The 18042-nt window shown below is 47.5% G+C and overlaps 1 protein-coding gene across 3 annotated transcripts in view; it reads right to left on the bottom strand.

Moving 5' to 3' along the window:
* LOC100028805 (serine/threonine-protein phosphatase 2A 65 kDa regulatory subunit A alpha isoform) overlaps positions 1–18042 on the bottom strand; it is a 42895-nt gene that overhangs the window by 9319 nt on the left and 15534 nt on the right. The window contains exons 7-15 of one of the 3 annotated variants that reach the window (XM_056796967.1): positions 9756–9870; positions 9556–9626; positions 8824–8958; positions 8169–8342; positions 6725–6785; positions 5482–5636; positions 5165–5307; positions 4624–4715; positions 4021–4470 (exon numbers count right to left, since the gene is read on the bottom strand). In XM_056796967.1, the coding sequence (XP_056652945.1) occupies positions 4454–4470; positions 4624–4715; positions 5165–5307; positions 5482–5636; positions 6725–6785; positions 8169–8342; positions 8824–8958; positions 9556–9626; positions 9756–9870 (963 nt within the window). In that variant the 3' untranslated portion in view covers positions 4021–4453. Of the gene's footprint in view, positions 1–4020; positions 4716–5164; positions 5308–5481; positions 5637–6724; positions 6786–8168; positions 8343–8823; positions 8959–9555; positions 9627–9755; positions 9871–18042 lie in introns of those variants that run through there. The other 2 variants (XM_056796966.1, XM_056796965.1) reach the window with 2 other exon arrangements.

Genomic DNA, 18042 nt, shown 5'->3' on the forward strand with positions numbered 1-18042 from the left:
TCTGGCCCAACGGGCATCACAGGGAACTGCTCCAACTCTGCCCCTGCAGCCACTGATGTGGAAAGCCAGGGGTTATGAGGAGGCTCCTTATCTTCTGTGATCCTTCTTCAGGTCTGGTTTCCTCTCCCTTCATACAGGCTGTGGTCTCTATGCCACCTTCTAAAATCCTTTTTGGCTCTAACATTCTGTTTTTAGTTCCCCCACTCTAGCACCTGCACTCAGTGTTCTAAGGCCCCTTCTGCGGATGGCAGTCTATGCTTTAGGCCAGCTGGTACTTTTAGGCTCTCACCTTTTCTAGGCTGTGTTCTAAGGCCTCACCACTCTACCTGCTTAACAAACTATGCCATAGAAAACCAGCCATCTAAAAGCCTTCCTAGATGAGACACAGGTCCAGATCCCCAATGGGTCTAGCCATCCTCAGCTCATAGTCCTTCTCCGGTCCCCTGGGAGGGATAGCACTCTCATGCTCCCTCCCTGGAGGCCATCACCCTCATTCACTTACCTCTTCAAACCCTCTCAGGTTTTGAAACCTCTTCTCATGACCTCTCCCTCTTTCATCAAGTTCCTTCCCTTGGTTCCTTTGGGCTGGCAGAAATTGCTCCACCCTTCAAATCAGTCCAGAGAACACTGCAAATGGCCTTGGGCAATGGTTGTTCCTCCCTCTCAGGGCTCAGCTTCTACAACCTTCCCCACAGCCTTAAGGTGGGAGTGGGAGGCCCTCTGCCAGGGACTGGGAAGTAAGAAGGGGAAGGGAAAGAGCCTGGAGCCAAGAACAAAGAGATCTGGGATCAATTCCTAGTCCCTTCCCCCAGGAGACCTCAGGCAAGGAATTCCTTCTTTGTATCTCAGTTTACCCCCCTGTCAATTGAGGGAGAGCTGGCACTCACTGATTCTCCAGGCACTCTTTCCAACCTTATTTTGTTACCATTTTCTTCTGGCTATGGGATGCCCAAGTGAAGCTGGCAGACTCCCTCCTTCAGAAATCTGGCCTCTAGATTGGCAAGTGGAGTCCCAGCCCACACGTGGCTCCTGGGCCCAGCCACTTCCCCTCTCAATGCATAGAGGATCATAGTATCTCCAACTGCATAGAGATGATCATAGTATCCATGGGAGTGCACGAGGCAGAAAAGAGAGCTCAGGGGGAAAAGAGAAGAGCACCTAGGACAGACTTGAACCACGACCTCCATGGTGGCCCAGATGAAGAAGCAGCAAGAGAGGAATCAGATAGGTAAGAGAACCTGGAGAGAAATGTCCCAAAAGGCAAGAGGATTCAGGAGCAGAAGCCTTTCTCCTTCACAGAAAAGCTGCTAAATCCTTGTCTAGGTGATTAGTAAGTGCAGCAGGAAGGAATCTGGAGAGAGGTTCAATCCCTGGAGGAGGGTGGGAGATGCACTCCTCCTTGCTCAAGTGAAAGAAGCAGCAAACTTTCAAAGTCATCTGACTGAAGAAACTGCCACCGCTGCCACCCCAGGCTTCAGCCACCACCACGCTGACAACCAGGCAAGACCCTGCCTTGAACCAACAAAGTTCATCACTTGCCCAAGGCTCAGATGATGGTTGGCATTTCTCGGCAATAAGTCTTTCTGGATTTAAGATCTGGACTCTGGAGTTTTAGACCTAATGCCTCTAAGGCACACTGAACGCCTGGCTACAGCAGAGGGGAAACCTCACTTTCATATGCCCTGGGAAGCCAGTCTGAGGCTCACTTGACTGGGATATTTGCCTGGTGGTGGTGGAGGTGGTCTGGAACCAAACCCACAATACCTCCAAGGTCTGCCTGTTTCTCATTGGAGCCTCCCAGCACTCCTGCCATGAAATGGGCCATATGGATATCAGGTAGGGGACAGCCTTTGCTTCACCCTACATCGATGAAGGGGTCCCCTCAGGCACAGACCCAGAACACATTCACCTCCAGCTCCAGCTTCCCATCCAGTCGCCCACCCAGTCATCTCACCCTTAGCTTTCCACCACATGCCAACCCAGCCCTGCTCACCACTCCCCAGAATGGATTCTTCTCCTCCTATTAGAACGCAAGGTCCTCAAGTGTCTTTGTATTATTGCTATCCCTGTTGCTTAACTTCATGTCTGCTGTGGGCTCTGAGTGAGGTGGTTGTTCTTCATTTGTGTCTGACTCTTGGAGACCTCATTTGGGGTTTTCTTGGCAAGGATACTGGTGTGGTTTGCCATTTCCCTTTGCAGCTCATTTTACAGATGAGGAAACTGAGGCAGTCACATGACTTGTCAAGTCACACAGCTAGTAAAGTTTTTGAGGTCGAATCTGAACTCAGGTCTTCCTGATTCTAGGCCCAGTGCTCTATCCACTGTGCCACCTATAGTTATCATTTCAAAAGATGTTTTTTTAAAGTTATCACTTCCTAAAAGCCTTATGTACATGCATGTACATACGCACATGCACACACGTGCACACACAGGATTTGAAATTGATGAACAAATTCTGAATTCGCCACCAGGTGTCACTCTACTCAAATGTTTTCTTTTGCTCTGTCGTAGATTAACAACTTTCTAGTTGACTAGAAAGAACTTTCTAACTGTCCTAGAGACCAGTTGGCCTTCCCCAACCTTAAAATGGTGTCGTGTGGCTTTTTCCTCTGGTCCAATTTCCACTCTGGTCTCAGAGATGAAGTCTCATTCAAATATTAGAACTTAAATACACCCTATTCCTTATGGATGCTTTAACCTTTTTATCTTTTTCCTTAGGACCCACGGATTCAGGCTGTTGCTATATTGCAATAGTTTTCTTAATTTCATTTGCATTGCTGTCTTTTGCTTTTATATCACCTCTACTTTCCCATCTCCTTCTCCTAGGGCACCTTTATGGCAAAGAATAAAAGAAGCGATAGCGTGTGAGAAGGAGTTTACCAAAAATCATTGACACATCAACCAAGTGTAGCAAGCATTGCACCCAGTGTTCCTTCTACAGCTCTTCATTGTCCCAGAGCTCCTCTGGAGAAATTGGCAGTCCTTATATCTCATGCATTCCATTTTTGGCTCAGTGAGGGCTCCTTCCATTGGCAGTGTTGCTATCGTTGTGAATGCTGCTTTCTTGGCTCTGCTGACTTCCTTTTGCATCAGTGCTTGCAAGTCTCCCTATGCATCTCTGTATTCTTCGGGTCATCATTTCTTATAGGACATTAATGCCCTATTCTATGCCCATACCACCATCTGCTCAGCCCTTCCCCCAAGCAATGAGCATCTACTTTGTTTCCTGTTCTTTGCTTCTATTAACATTTTGGTGTCTTGTCTACAGGACCTTTGCTTTGTCCATTGATTGCCTTGAGAATGTGCCAACCATGGGACCTCTGGCCCAAAGGCGAGCTCTATTTTAGTCACTCTGTTCTAACGTACTTCTGATTGCTTTCCAGAGTGTTTACACCAATTCATAGCCCCACCTTAGTAATCAGTTTTTAATAATAGGGGTTTTTTACTGAACCCAGGTTTTACTGGGTCACAGGGGACGCCCAGATGAGATGTTCTCTGCAACTTGTAGTCACAGAGAGGTTAAATGTCTGAGTCACATAATCAATATATGCCTGAGGCAGGACTTGAACACAGCTCTTCTCAGCTTTACAACTGATTTTCTATTCACTATACTAGTGATTCTCATGGATTCCTGAGAGTCTCCAAGACCTTTTCAGGGGGTTCATTAAATCAGATCTTTTTTCAAAATGATACTAAGATGTTATTTGCCTATTAAATATTTCCCCTTTCCAATCACATACAGATTTTCTTTACATATGCCAATCAAACAATAGTTGGAATGCAGAAGAAGATAGGAGATTCCAGTTGTCTTTCATTAAGCCAGACATTAAAGAGATTTGCAAAAATATATCAAACACTGCCATTCTTCTCAGTAACTTTTTTGTTCCCAAAAAGTTATTTTGGAAAAACAGTTAAGGGGCTAGGGCTTGGTCATCTAATAGCCTCTGAGATAAGTAGGGAAACGAAAGGGGAACGTCCTTTACCCCAACCCCCAATTCCCCCCAGGGCTGGAGACACAGATCCAGGTATTTCCATCCATTTATTTCTCCGTGAAAAGAAAAAAGGAACAAAATTAAAACCACACAGTTGACACGATAAATCACCCAATTCGGGGCTAATGGGGGAGCAGGAAGAGGAAAGGGTATGGAGAAGGGGGTCCCTATTGCAGGATCAGGGACCAGGGACCTGGGTGACTCCCATCCTGCCCTGTTGCTCCTGCCCAGTGGGCAGGCAGGCAGGCTGGCCACTCCTGTAGGCCACTCTGTCCATCCCCCCAGGGCCCCTAGCCTGGTGCAGCCCTCCATCCCTGGGAGAGCAGGGAGGAAGGATGGGAGCCGTGCTGGAGAGAGGGAGGGAGCCAGGGGGTCAGACCATGCACTGGGAGTCAGAGCCAACGATGCCCCACCCCACCCAGGGAGGGGGGCAAAAACACCAGCTCTCTCCTCTTCCATTATCAGGCCAGAGACAAAACTGGATAAGACAAGAGAGGAGAAAGAGAGGGACTATTTAGCGAGTCTGAAGTCTAGCCTCAGCTGCCCCAGGCCCCACCCCACCCATAGCCCTGCAGCCTCAGAACTCTGCTCTCACCCCCAACCCCCAACCCCCCCTCTCCCAGAGGCGTACCACTGAGTGCCTCCTGAGCAAAGTACTTGACATCAACATCTTGGTCCTGGGTCAGCTTCTCCAAGATGGGCTTCACCTCACTCTGGAGCGTGCTGGGGAAAGGGAGAAAGAGGATAAGGAGAGAGCCTGCCTCATTGAGCTCAGGGACTAGGAGAGGTGAGGCTTGACACTGAGAGATGGTCTCAGGGAGCCATAGGGAGCCATAGAGGACACAACAGAGTCAGAGGTCTCTGGAACTGGAGGGGTAGAGGCACATACAGAGGTCAGAGGTCAAAGGGTTGCAGGAAACATACATGGAAGCCAGAGATCTTAGAACTAGAGGTATGGAGCAGATCAGCGCTGAGGAGAAAAGAGTATGAAAAGATCAGTAGTCTCCAAATCCAAGGGGAAGGGAGGGATGGGAGAAGCTAGGCAGATCTATGCTGGTCATCAGTCTCCATGGCTGGTGTCAGGGAAGAAGTCAATTCTGATGAAAGGCAAAGGCGGGGGAGGGAGGGGGGTTGGCTTCTTCTCACCTCCCCAAGGTCCCTGGCTTCCTCACCTGTTGTCCAGGATAGGCCCAATCTTCTGCAGGGACTTGGCCACATTAAAGCGGACATTAGCCACAGGGTCGCCTGCCATGCGCAAGACTGTGGGTAGCATGTGTTTGGTGGTGATGTCTTGCCCACAGACTTCAGATAACACCTGAGGAGAAAGCAGGCCCTTGTCTCCTGTGCCTGGCCACGTGGCAGGCCTCCCCTACTGACCGTGCACACAGCCTCTGCTCTCCCAGGAGTTGAGCCAGGCCCCATAACCCCCAGCTCCCTCCCACAAAGGGTCTCTCTTTGTCCTTTTCAACGTGAGGGCAAGGGCTCTCACATTGATACAGAAGAGCGTGGTCATCCGATGTAGATAGTTGGGGTCTCCAGACATGGCCAGGACCTTGGGGATGATAGTGACATGGGCCCAGTCCTTCCCAAACTTCTCCACCAGCTTCTTGAGATTGCTGGTGGCTGCCTCACGGATGGCATATACTGAAAGGAGAGGAGGAGGAAGATAACGTGGGTTTATGCTCAAAGCAGAGAGAACCCAAAGCCCAAAGAAAGATCCAAAAAAACAAAGAATTTCAAAAGGTCATGAAGGCAAAGAATGTCAAACTCTGACAGAAACCAAGGCATTCACAAGGATCCCTGCAGGCAGAGATTCACTTAGAAAACCAGGTATCAACAGTATATATCCTACTGAATTTTTATTTAGTTAAATATTTCCAAAATACATGTTAATCTAGTTAGGCCGCACTTGGAGTGTTGCAGGCCATGATGCAGGTCCATGCCCAACACCCCTATTTTATAGATGAGGAAGCTAAATCCCTGAAGAGGGGAGTGTGACTTGTCAAAGTTCACATGGGGAACCTCCACACACTGGCTCCCTGGCTCCCAGCAACCTTCTCACCAACCTTATCCTCCATCTCCCTAACTTTCCAATTCTGTCACATAACCAAACAACTCTGCCTCTGCTGCCACAAAATGTCCAAATCATCAAATTCAAAAATACCCTTCCTGGGCCATTGCTGCCTCTCCCATTAGACAAGCTTATGTGTACCCCTAGCACTTAAATAACACTAAATAAATGCCTTTTCCCTTCCCTCCTCCCTCTCTCCTTTCCTCCCTCCCTCCTTCCCTTCCCTTCCTACCACAAAGCTAAGATTTGAACCCAGATCTCCTCACTCCAAATTTAACAAGGTTTCAACAACACTATACAACATAGAAGCAGAAGTATATTCACTGGCAGAGAATGGAGGGAGGGGTGCAGGTTCGTGGAGTTGTCTCTTCCTGTAGGGTAATTCTGTCCCCCAGCCCCTAAGCCAACTAGAGAGTGTCCACTGGAGAGAGGTCGTACTCCCTTCATTCAAGGCAGTCAGCAGAGGGCTCAGCACCTTGGAGAGTTCTTCTAATCTACTGCAGCCTCTCCTCCTGTGCCCTAGCCCAGCTCCTACAAAGCAGCACCAGTGACATCAAGCTGTGGTACAGCATTTTGGGTCTGAGTCTGAAGGGAAAGGAGAGTCCTGCCCTGCATTCCCTTAGCCCACCCCAGGCGATCTCACCTCCCCAGCCCCACTCACCGTGATCCACTAGCCAGGCCATGCACAAGGAGTTGAGTTTCTCATCAAAGAACTCCACCCCCTGAAGGTGAAAGGAAAAGGAAAAGGATTCAGAGAAGACCCATATCTTGGTCCTGGGAAAGGACATGCTGGGGACTAGGAGCTGTCAGAAATCAACCCAAGTGCTGGACAGAGTCCTCACCATCTCAACCTTGCAGTCAAGTGCCAAAAAGCAAGGAAGACAGGCTTGAGGTGCTCCCAGAACAGGGCAAGATGGGGCCTTGGGCACCAACCAGCATTGTCTAGTGGGACAGGTATGATTTCAGGCCTGGCTTTGAATGCCAGCCCTCTTCTTCACAGAGGACTATGGGTGTGGAACACTACGTACAACGTCAGACTTGGATTTTTCTGAACATCCTCTTTGTTATTCTTTGTTTTAAGGATAGTTTTCTGGGAACCAGACAGAAAAGTTTGTGGGGAAATAAAGATAATATAGAAACAAAATAGCAATACACTTTGTTTAAAAAGGAAAGAAGTGGCCTTGACCAAGTTGCCTAAACTTCTGTGGACACAGTTCCTCATCTGTAACATGAGGCAGGTGGGACAAAAGGGCCTCAAGGCTCCCTCCCAATTCTAAAGTTAATGACTCTCTACTTGACCCAAGCCTCTGACCTCATCTCCACTTTAAACTGAGATGCCGGGTGGCCACAGCACTTGACAAAGTCACCCACCTTGATGGGGGCAAAGCCCAGAAAAGACCCATAGGCTTGTGTTTATTAAGGGATGTCCTGCTGCCCAGCTTCATGTTCACTTCAGGCAGAAGCAGGGATCACCTGCCAGCCTCTGCCCATGTCCCAAAGCCAAAGCTAGGGCCAGGGTCACTCCCAACCCCTCCCTCAAGGTCATGTCCACCAGCCCTGAGAGACGTGGTGGCCCTGAAATTCCACCAACCATCCAGACCTTTTGTGCACTTCTACATGTCCTTACATGGGAGTTGTAAGGAAATGTGCTCAGGTGGCTTCCTACAGTGCCCCTCACCCACCCCCAACCCCAGAAGAGCATCAGAGGCCTGGAAGAGAGCTCAAAGATTATCTTGACATTACACATTCAGGAAACCAAGGCCCCTGGGGACAATGACATGGCAAGATCACCACCAGCAAGTAGAAGAGCCCCCTCCAAAGTACTGGGGCTCCACTCCTTGGCCACTAATCCACCTTGAGGAGTCTAAGCAATCTGTCCTACTTCCTCTTCCTCCTTCCCATCAGCGAGGGGAGCCCACACAATGCCAGGCCCCATGGGGCAGGGCCATGGGCCCCAACACCAGGCTAGTTTCTATGGGTGCTGGCTCATGTCTCTGCCCTCAGACAGGAGGGTCCCAGATGCCCTCTAGGATGTCTCATTCTCCGCTATCTCCCTTTAGGAGCCTTAACCAGAGCAGAGAGTGACCTGCCCCCATCATACTCACCAGCTGTCCAGCCAGCAGAGGCATATACTCAATGATGGCCAGCCGGACCCGCCATTTAGCATCCTCTGCCAGCTCTACTATGGCGGGGAGCAGGGACTGGGACAGCTGCCGGATTCCAATGACTTCATTCACACAGTCCAGGTTGGAGATAATGTTGAGCCGTACCTCAGGGCACTAAGGGGAGACGAGTGCATGAGAAGGGATGGGATCAAGGACCACCAGGCAACCCCTATTGTGGCCATTTCCAAATACCTCAAGACGCGTGCACGCATGTGTGTGAAATCAGGAAAATTCAAGGAAAATCAGTGGGACAGAAGACAGCGGCATGTAACCCCACCCAGCCCTGAACACCCTCTAAGACACCACCTCCGACAAGGGCAGAGCCGGCCTGTTTATGCAGATTTGAGACCAGTTGTCATCACTTCCAGAACCAGCCCCATCTTGGGCACTCACTCTCCTGTGAATATGCTCCAGCTCCTCAGTGCCCATCAATGCTTCTCCCAGAGCACTCACAAGTGGACCCAAGGCTCCAGATGGGATGTGAGCTGGGCAACAGGCAGCAGGTTCCCTCACTCTGGACCCTTCATCATGAGATCCATGAGCCTGCAATCTCCTCACATTCCTCCAAGCCCAGTATCTAGTCCCTGGCACTCACCTCATCCTTCAGCTGGGCCAGGAAGAGGGGAAGGAGGTGCTCAATGGTGTTGTCTTTGCCTAGAATGGGCGAAAGACCCATAATGACTGAGGCCAGGGCTGACTTCACATGCTGGTTGGCATCCGACACCAGCTCCTGCAGATGGGGAAGAAAGGCAGAAACATGGGTCAAAACATATACACTCTTTGGTTCCCAATAGCCTCTTGGCCTCATTGCCTCCGATACCCATGAAGCCCTGGGACAAGATCCATGCTCACACCTCCCCAGCCTTGTGGAATGCTGAGCACCTCAAGCACAGCCAGAAGTCACAGGTCCTGTTCTACTACTCAGAGTTAATCACCAAGGTGGCTTCCCATGATGTCTTTGGGACGAGTTTCCAAATAACAAGTGGGTGAGGCTATGCTGTCACTAATGCTAGTTCCCAGGATGATAAGAGGGGACTACAATGATCTGGTCACCAGGTTGGAGAATACGAGTTAGAAAGGAACTCAAGAGGGCATCTGGCCAGACCCTTAGCCTACAGATGAGAAAATGAGGCTCAGACCTGTCAGATGACTTGCCCAAGGTCACCCAGATGGCAATTGGGCTCAGTTTCTACATCTGCAACTTGAGATCACAGAAGAGGACCTAAGAAACCATGTCCAAGTCCTCAGACAGAGACTGGGGCCCATCGAGATGAGATGGCTTGAGAGAGAAGGCTTCTATAAGCCCCAGAGATGATGGAATACCCACCTTGATACACGGCAAGATCTGAGTCATGATCACATTCTCTCGGCAGTCTGAAGAAAGGTTCTCACAGAACTCTATGGGCGGAGAAAGGAATCATTCAAGAAGCCTGAGCAACATCTGTCACCATGGCCCACCCCTCCCTACAGATATAGTCCACAACCTTCCTCCCTCTCCCTGCCAAGGCCCCAGTCCCAAGCACCAACCTTTGACTTTGTGAGAGGCTGCTGCCCTCACCTCGGCCTCACAATCTTTCATGAGGTTCTGAAAGGCGGGAACCAAATCTGTCTTGGTAATCTCTGGGCCAACTGCCTTCTGGAGCTGCCAAGGCAACAAAGGGAGGCATGTAAGAGTGAGAAGATAATGGAAGGCTCTGATTCTGACCCCTCCATTCTGATCAGTCTTCAAGATCCCATCAGATCTAGTCTGAAGGGATCTAGAACCCAAGGCTAATGAGATAAGGCTAATGGAGTCTGGTCTTTGGTACTAGTGACCCAGTGGATCTTTCTATTCCTCCACACCTTTGAGAAAAAGTTACTACACAATGAAAATTCTGTGATTCAGGACCTAATAAAAGATACTCCAGTAAATACAGAAGAGATGCATGACTCACTAATGTGTGGCTCTGGCCAAACTCCATCCCCTCGCTCCCAGGGAATCATCATCTCCTCTTCAAAGCAATGGTAACGCCTGGGTCATGAACCTCCCTCACAGGGTCACGGGGCAGAAAATTCTCTCTCCACCAAAAAGTAGTGGAGATGAACTCACAATGAAGATGCTGTTCTCCCAACTACCCTCTGAGCTAGAGAGGGCAACAGTCACTGGGGTCCCTTTCTACAGATGAAGTAGCTGAGGCACTGGCCAGGTTGAACAGTGAGAACAAGATCTCACACTAGTAGGTCTCTTCACCCAAGACAGAGACCATAGTATTCTCACCCTGGGAACAGGCATCAAAGCATTACTACCATAACTCTGCAAAAGAAGCGCCAATATGGTTATTCTCAAATGCCCTGTGATCTCTCAGACAAAAACTCGCCTTCCCTGACCCACTACTCCTTTCTTTAAAAAAAAAAAACTTACCTTCTTAGAATTGATACTGTGTGTAGATTGGTTCCAAGGCAGAAGAGTGAGTGGTAAGGACTAGGCAATGGGGGATAAGGGACTTAGGGAACACAGCTAGGAAGTGTCTGAGGTCAGACTTGAACCCAGGACCTCCTGGCTCTAGGCCTGGCTCTCAATCAACTAAGCCACCTAGCTGCCTCCTGCCCCCCTTCACCCCTGAACTCCTAACCTCTACCCTTCCTCCTTTCAATGGATTTCCTCGTCTCTAGCAGAATGGAAGCTCCTTGAAGGTAAGTGCTTTACAATGCTTTTTCATTCCTTCTAATAATAGCAAATCACTCTGCTAGACCACGACATAGGTTTTTCAAGTTACTCTCCAGCTATCCATGTCCTTCCTTTCTAAGCTTCAGTGCCTAAAAACAAACACAGGCCTCTAGGCTATAAAACCAGGCTTCCTCAATGCAGCTTTCGATCACATTAGCTCCTTTAAATGCTGCTGTAATACACAAACCCCAAGATCATTTTGAGATGAACTGCTGCTAATAAGCCACACTTCTCATATACTGTTCTCCATGAATCTAATGAACCTCCTGCTACAGGATTCAGTAACTCCCTAGGGCCTCTGAGATAACATACAAATGGCTCAGTTTGACATCTAAAGTCTTTGACTAGGGGGGCAACTAGGTGGCTCAGTGGATAGAAAGCTAGGCCTGGAAACAAGTTCTGGGTTCAAATCTGGCCTCAGACACTTCCTAGCTGTGTGACCTTAAACTCAACTGTGTAGCCCTTACCACTCTTCTGTCTAGACAGAAGGTAAGGGTTTAAAGAAGAAAGTCTTTTAACTACCTGTCTCTAACTTCTTATGCTCTATTCCACATTACACCCTTTTATGTACTCATATTCCAGCCCAAAAGAACTCCTGTTCCCTAAACCGAGCCTCTTCCATCTCTCAGCTCCATGCATAGGCTACACCCCTTTCCTGGAATGAACTCCTTACTTCTTCTTCTTCGATATCTCATGCTCCACTGAGAAGCAACTAGGGCCAACTCCTGGGATTCAAAGTTTTTCCCAGTCCTCCAGTTCTTAATGTTCTTTCCCTCTTCAAATGGCCATTGAGTCATTTTGCTCTGTATGTTACAGCCTCCAGTAAAATGTATTCTCTAACAAGGATTCGGGGGACTTGTAGACCCCCAGGACCTACCTGGCATGGGGCCTTACACAACCTGATGAACTGATTTAAATGCTCTTCTGATATGTGTGAGGTGAATAGTTTTGAATCGTAGTTCTGGAGCCAGAAGAGACCTTTGAAGGCCTACCTGAGTAGAGGCAGCAGCCTCTAGAGTGCCAAGTTACCCCCAGGTCCACTGACTCTACCTCTCCTTCCGTTTGGTCTAAGGATGATTCAGGACTATTGCCGGGTAGCCCCTTTAGTTCAGGGGCACCTTGAACTATTACTATGTTCTTCCTGATACCCCTGCCTCTGCTCCCTGTACTGCCTTTGGGTCTCTTCAAAAACTGAACAAGGCGACCTATCATGTGGATGTGGCATCAGCTTTGTTCCACCTGGCTCCAGAGTGGGAAACCCCAATGGGTGAGAGTGTGAGGTGCTGATTTAAGTTAGATCCAAGGAAGACCTTCCTAATAATTAGAAGTATCCAAAAGTAGAAAAAGCTCTTGCCAGAAGGGAACAATTCCCTTCCCTGAAGATTCCCATGCAGTTAGGTACAGGGTAGAATACAGGGGGTTTCTGAGGTCCCTGCTGACTGGGAGCCCTATTCATTACCCATTGTTTTCCCCAGCAGATATCCAAGAACTTTGCGTGTGACCTGAGGTCTAGCAAGGCTAATGCAGAGAAGCTCTTGGCCCAGAAGGTTGGCCAAATGGTGGTACATCTTAGGGGCAGCATTACTGGACGTCACATCCAAAGTCCAAATGATGAAGTGAAACGAGCACAAGGTTGGAGTATCCTCTGCCATTTACTAGCTAGGTGACATCTGGCCTGTCACTTGACCTATCTCAGCCTCACTCCTAGAGCTCATTAACTATCTACTGTGTTTTGAAAGTTACTAGTTATCGATGGAAAGAGTGACCATGCTGACACAATTACAGCTTCTCCAGCTAATGCAGTATTTAAAGACCACGTAGTCCCCCAGAGGCCCCCCAAAACCCTTAGCAGGTCGCTGTAGCTCTATCCTCAGAGAAGTGGCATGGGGAAAGCCCAGGAGCTAGCTCCATAGCTCACTACTGAGGCTGCAGCCTACAAACTGGCTCTCAGGATTGGACTACCTTGTGTCAAACAGCACAAGGTACTAGAGGCCAAAGGAGGACCTGAACCCAGTGTTTGGACTGCAACCTACAATACAGCCCAAGCTGGCTCTCAGCATTGTGCTACCTAGTGTCCGAAGGCACAGGCACTGTAAGGAGGCCAGAGATTAATCTTGCTGCCTTGAGACAGTTTGGATTATTCAATCAGAGCTGGCTAGAAGTGGAAGTCTACCTCAGGAAGTCGGTTTCCTCTGCTTAGCGTTCAAAATTCTTCTTGGTCTCATTCAGCTCTATCTTTACAGGCCCATTCCACATTATTCCACTTGAAGTAATCTACAGTTTAGCCATATTTGCCTACTTGCTGTTCCTCTCACACATTATGACTCATCTCTGTGCTTCTCATGGCTACAAGTGCCTCATGCTAAAACACACTCACCCTCATGGGAAACTCAGCTTCTTGCAGGGCACTCCCTCCAATGAGAGACTTTCTGATTTCCCGCTGCTAATTCCCTCCTCACCCCAGGTAAAATGAAAGAGTCTATTCTGCATCTACGTCAACAAGTATGTTTGCCATGGTAAGCTTCTTGAAGGCAGGCATGGCGTTTTGCTTACATCTTTGCATTCCCTGGTGCTGGGCACAGGAAAAAGACTTGAGGTTTTACCAGAGGTCTTCCATACACAGGAAACATGGTTAATCTTCAGCCATCATAAAAATGTTGCCAGGTAGCCATTTTTTCTCCAGGGATTCTAGGAGGGCATTCCCGGCACAGGTTGGAAATCAGGGTCTGTTAACTGCTTCTGAACTCTGAGATTCTGTGATTGGGTCTTCTAACCTCCCATAAAGACAGAGCAGCCAATAAGGGTAGTAGTGTATGATAAGAAGGTATTTCTAAATCTCTTAGTTACATTTCTGAAATGGCACTTTTACTAAGATTCAACTCTAAGAGTCTCAGATGTCTAGAGTCCCGAAGTAACAAGAAGGCAAGGTTGTGCCAGCCATAGCAGACACCTGGCAAGAGAAGGAGAGGAATGGAGAATCAAAACAGACCAAGACTGAACCTATGGGACCCAGACAGCCTTTGCTTGGAGGGGACCACACAGCTCCCTCCAGGAGGTGAATTTTCCTGGGGAATTCTTGTTGGGAGAACAAATGTTGATAATTTAAACTACGACTTATCCTAATTCCTGCAGGTGAAACCTTCTGTGCTAATCTGAGGAAAGACTACTGAGGGAACTATTCCTCAGTCCAGGATTTGGCAACTTCTCAGAACTGGCTCCAATCCCCATTCTGGTGGGCAGAGACGCATGCCACGCCCAATTCTCATAAATGGGGGAGAGGTTATTCCCACAGTGACATGTGTTTTTCCTTCCACTGCTCTCTGTACTGCCTTTTGAGGCCAAACAGAATGAGACTAACACCACAGTCACAACACAGGAGGCCTTTTTCAGTATTTAACAAAAGTATCTTTGTGTCTAAAGTGGTAGAGGTCCCTCAGTACAGTATAGAACTTGTTAGAATGTAATCATATCAATGTATTTCTAAAATACTTTAAGATTTTCCTCACCACAGCCCTATGAGGGGGCTGAAACAATCATCCCAATTTTACAAAACAAGAATCGGAAGCTCAAGGAGGTCAATTGATTTGCCCAGGCTCACCAAACTACTGAAAGGCCCTGTGGCATAGTGGATAAAGAGATGCTTTTACTAAGTAAAAGCTGTGAATTCAAGCCCCTGTCCCTCCAATGGCAATGTCCCTTGGACAAAGTGGTTGCATGATACTGGGCAAGGCACTTAGCCTCTCAGTGCCTAGGCCAGAGATGTCAAACAAAGGCCCAGATGATAGCTAGGTGGCACCATGGATAGAATGCCAGTCTAAAGTCAGAAAGACCTGGTTCAAATCTGGCCTTAGACATTTCCTAGCTACGTGATCCTGGACAAGTCAACTAACTGCATTTGCCTAACCCTTACCCCTCTACATTAGTCATTACCAGAACAGAAAGTAAGGGTCTTAAAAAAAAAAAAGACTATAATTAGAAAATATTGAACAAAATCAATAAAACTAACAAAGCATGGCTCATATCACAATTTAAAATTAGGTCCATATCTGGACTCCAAAGATCCTTATGCATTGCTAGATGGGCTTAACAATGCTACTCTAGCTAACCCCAAACTGCAAAGAAGGCATTCCCTTTCCTGCCTCAGTGGAAGGAGCCTCTTCACCAATATCAACAGAAATCATAAATCCAGTCCTCATCCTCCACTCTTCTCCTGCACATAGCTAGGAGGAGTCAGGGCACCAAATTTCAAGTTCTAGGGCCCTGCCATTATGGTTCATCACCTCTCAGAGGCTGTGGGACTGAAAGTGAGATGAAGAGTGAAGTGAAGTGAAGCTGAGACCCTTCCTTTCTGCCCAGTACACCAACATGTCTAGGGCTGAATGACTGTCCATGGGTAGGTCCTTACATTATTGAATCATCTCAGTACATGTTGTAGCCTGCAAACTTTCCTGCTTGGCAAGGACACGGATGAGCTAGCAGTCACTCGGAGGAGGGTGTGGAACCAAGGAAAAGTAGCATGGTCACTTGACCCCAGCAATCACTAAACCACGCATGCCCTCTGACCAGGCAATATCAGCACGAGGTCCATGACCCAGTGAGCTCAAAGAAAGCAGAAAAGGCCCTATGGGTACAAATGTATCCACAAAGCTGCTCTTTTTGTGGTGGCAAAGAACTAGAAGCTAAAGGAGTGCTCATCTACTGGGAATAGCTAAACAAGTACTGGTGGGTGAATGTGCCGGAATACTATCACACTCTAAGAAATGATGATGGTGATGGTTTCAGAGAAATCTGTTTCAACACCCTCTTCAGGGGGGAATGTCTTATTATTATTCTAAATTGCAGTTTAAATTCTTTTTGAGAGTAATTTTAGGATAAGAAACTTACTACCTCTCTGAATCCAGAAAGTGAACTGTTTGGAGAAGGTGCCATGAAGATGCCTGCACAGACCACACACTGCACCAGAAGATCCAGAGTGAACTTTGGGATGTGGTGATTTGAACTGTGTGGGGTTGAATGCATTTGTTTTATATGTATACTCTTATGCCGAAGGGGACTGCCCCCTAACTGGCTTTTTGTCAATGCACCTAGCAATCATTGGTTTTGTTCTTTTTCCCTTTTATCCCCAAATTACTGCAATTTAAAAGTTGATTATGTTAAATGATCAAATTGAGGAGACTAGTCCCCAAAAATGATCACCAGGGGGGAATGTGTAATTGGAAATGTTACCCTAAAAAACCACATTTCCCCGAGAGCCCACTAACTTCCTGTCGTTACGTACTTCCTATAGACAAGGGATATTAGCCAGTAGATTGACAGGCCTCAACCTCTTTGGCACCCTTAAGCATGGGGGTTTTAAATAGGCTACTTAGCCATAGGCACATGGTTTTTTATTTTGTATCCCTTTTATTCCTTTATTTCTAATGATCACTAATAAATCTCCTAAAATATATTATTATTGAAGTCTAATCTTAATTTTTACAAATGTCATTGATATCTTGATGTATTTTTATTTAGTTTGTTAAATATTTCCCAATGACACCTGGGTGTTTGACATCTTTTGTCTGGAGTTTTGCATTCAAGGCCAGATTATTGGTATGATTGAGGCATCCAGATCAAGATTGTGACAGGCCAGAAGATAATGGCCAGGGGAAGTCTTGCAGGAGGGCACAGGAAGGTTTGGGCTGAAAAAAAAAACAAGACTTGGGGAAAGGCTGCCATGTGGAAGATGGGTAAAAAACATTCAGTCACAGAGGACAGAACAAAAACTAGATGGACGTTACCAAGAGGTCACCTGAGGCCACTCCTAAATGCTCCAAGTTACCCACCAAGAAGACCAGCCACTTTGGAGGTGGGTATAGCTTCAAGAAGAGAGGACCAGGACTCACCAGTTACCCTATAGGCCAGATTCTGGTTCAAAGACAGAGGGGACGAACAAGACAGCCCCTGTGGTCCCTCCCAACTCAGGTTTTCCAATTCAGTCTTCTGGCAGCACCCCCACATATACACACCAGAAAGGGTCACTGAGGCCTGAGGCCACATAAAAATCAAAATGGAAGGGAATACTAGTATTACTGACACCAAGGAGAAGGCTATTTATTTTTCCTATTTTCCTTAGAACTAGCAAATGTTAGCTAATTCCCTGGATGAAGAAGGAAAAATAGGACAATGTGAAAGAGAAGGGACAGTAAGAGAAGGTGATCCTTGAAGCACTGAGAATAGGTCCACTAAGTTATTTTCCCAAGAGCTCTTGGGGGTACCAAGTGCAGGGGGAGCATCTGTGCAGGTTACACAAGCTGTATGCTAATCACTCCTCCTGGCCCCATAAGAAGTGTTCTCATGTGGAAAACCAATCTCCCTCTAATTCCTACTGTCCTTCTAGTTCAGAGCCAAATAGAAGAAACTGAATCTTTTTTCTCAATGAAGACTCAGAAGCTATCTGAAGACAGATTAAGCCTGAAACCCCCTATCAAATCTTCTCTAATCTAAAAACTCCTAATACCGGCAACACAATCAGTGAATCCCTTAACAAGCATTTATTAAGCACTTACTGGGGAACAAAACCAAAGAAAGCAAAGACCCTGTCCTCAAGGAGTTTCCATTCTAATAACTGAATTATTTGCTACACAGTCAATGGAAAGTCATCTGAGAGGGCACCTAGATGACACAGTAGCTAGAACATTGGGCCTGGAGTCAGAAGACTTAAGTTCAAATCCAATCTCAGACACTAGCTATGTGATCCTGAACAATCCCCCTGACCCCCTTGGTCTCAGTTTCCTCATCTGTAAAATGGGTTGGAGAAGGAAATGGCAGATTGCTCCAGTATCTCTACCCAGAAAACACCAAGTGGAGTCACCAAGAGTCAGACAAGACTAAAACACCTGAATAAGAACAAAACTCTGAGGGGACAGCCAGCACAAGTAGCTGAAGGGGCACAGGAAAAGACTTCTGTGGAAGGTGAGCCTGAGATGGAGTCTAGAAGGAAACAGAGAAGTCTAAGAGACAAGGCTGAGGTGAGAGATTAGACCATCACAAGCAGGCCTGGGGGAGAGCCAGGGCAGAGAGAAGGTGAAGAGGCAAGATGAAACATCGAGATCAAGGCATACGATG

Source organism: Monodelphis domestica, chromosome 4 (assembly GCF_027887165.1).
Source record: "Monodelphis domestica isolate mMonDom1 chromosome 4, mMonDom1.pri, whole genome shotgun sequence".
NCBI classification, from domain to species: Eukaryota; Metazoa; Chordata; class Mammalia; order Didelphimorphia; family Didelphidae; genus Monodelphis; species Monodelphis domestica.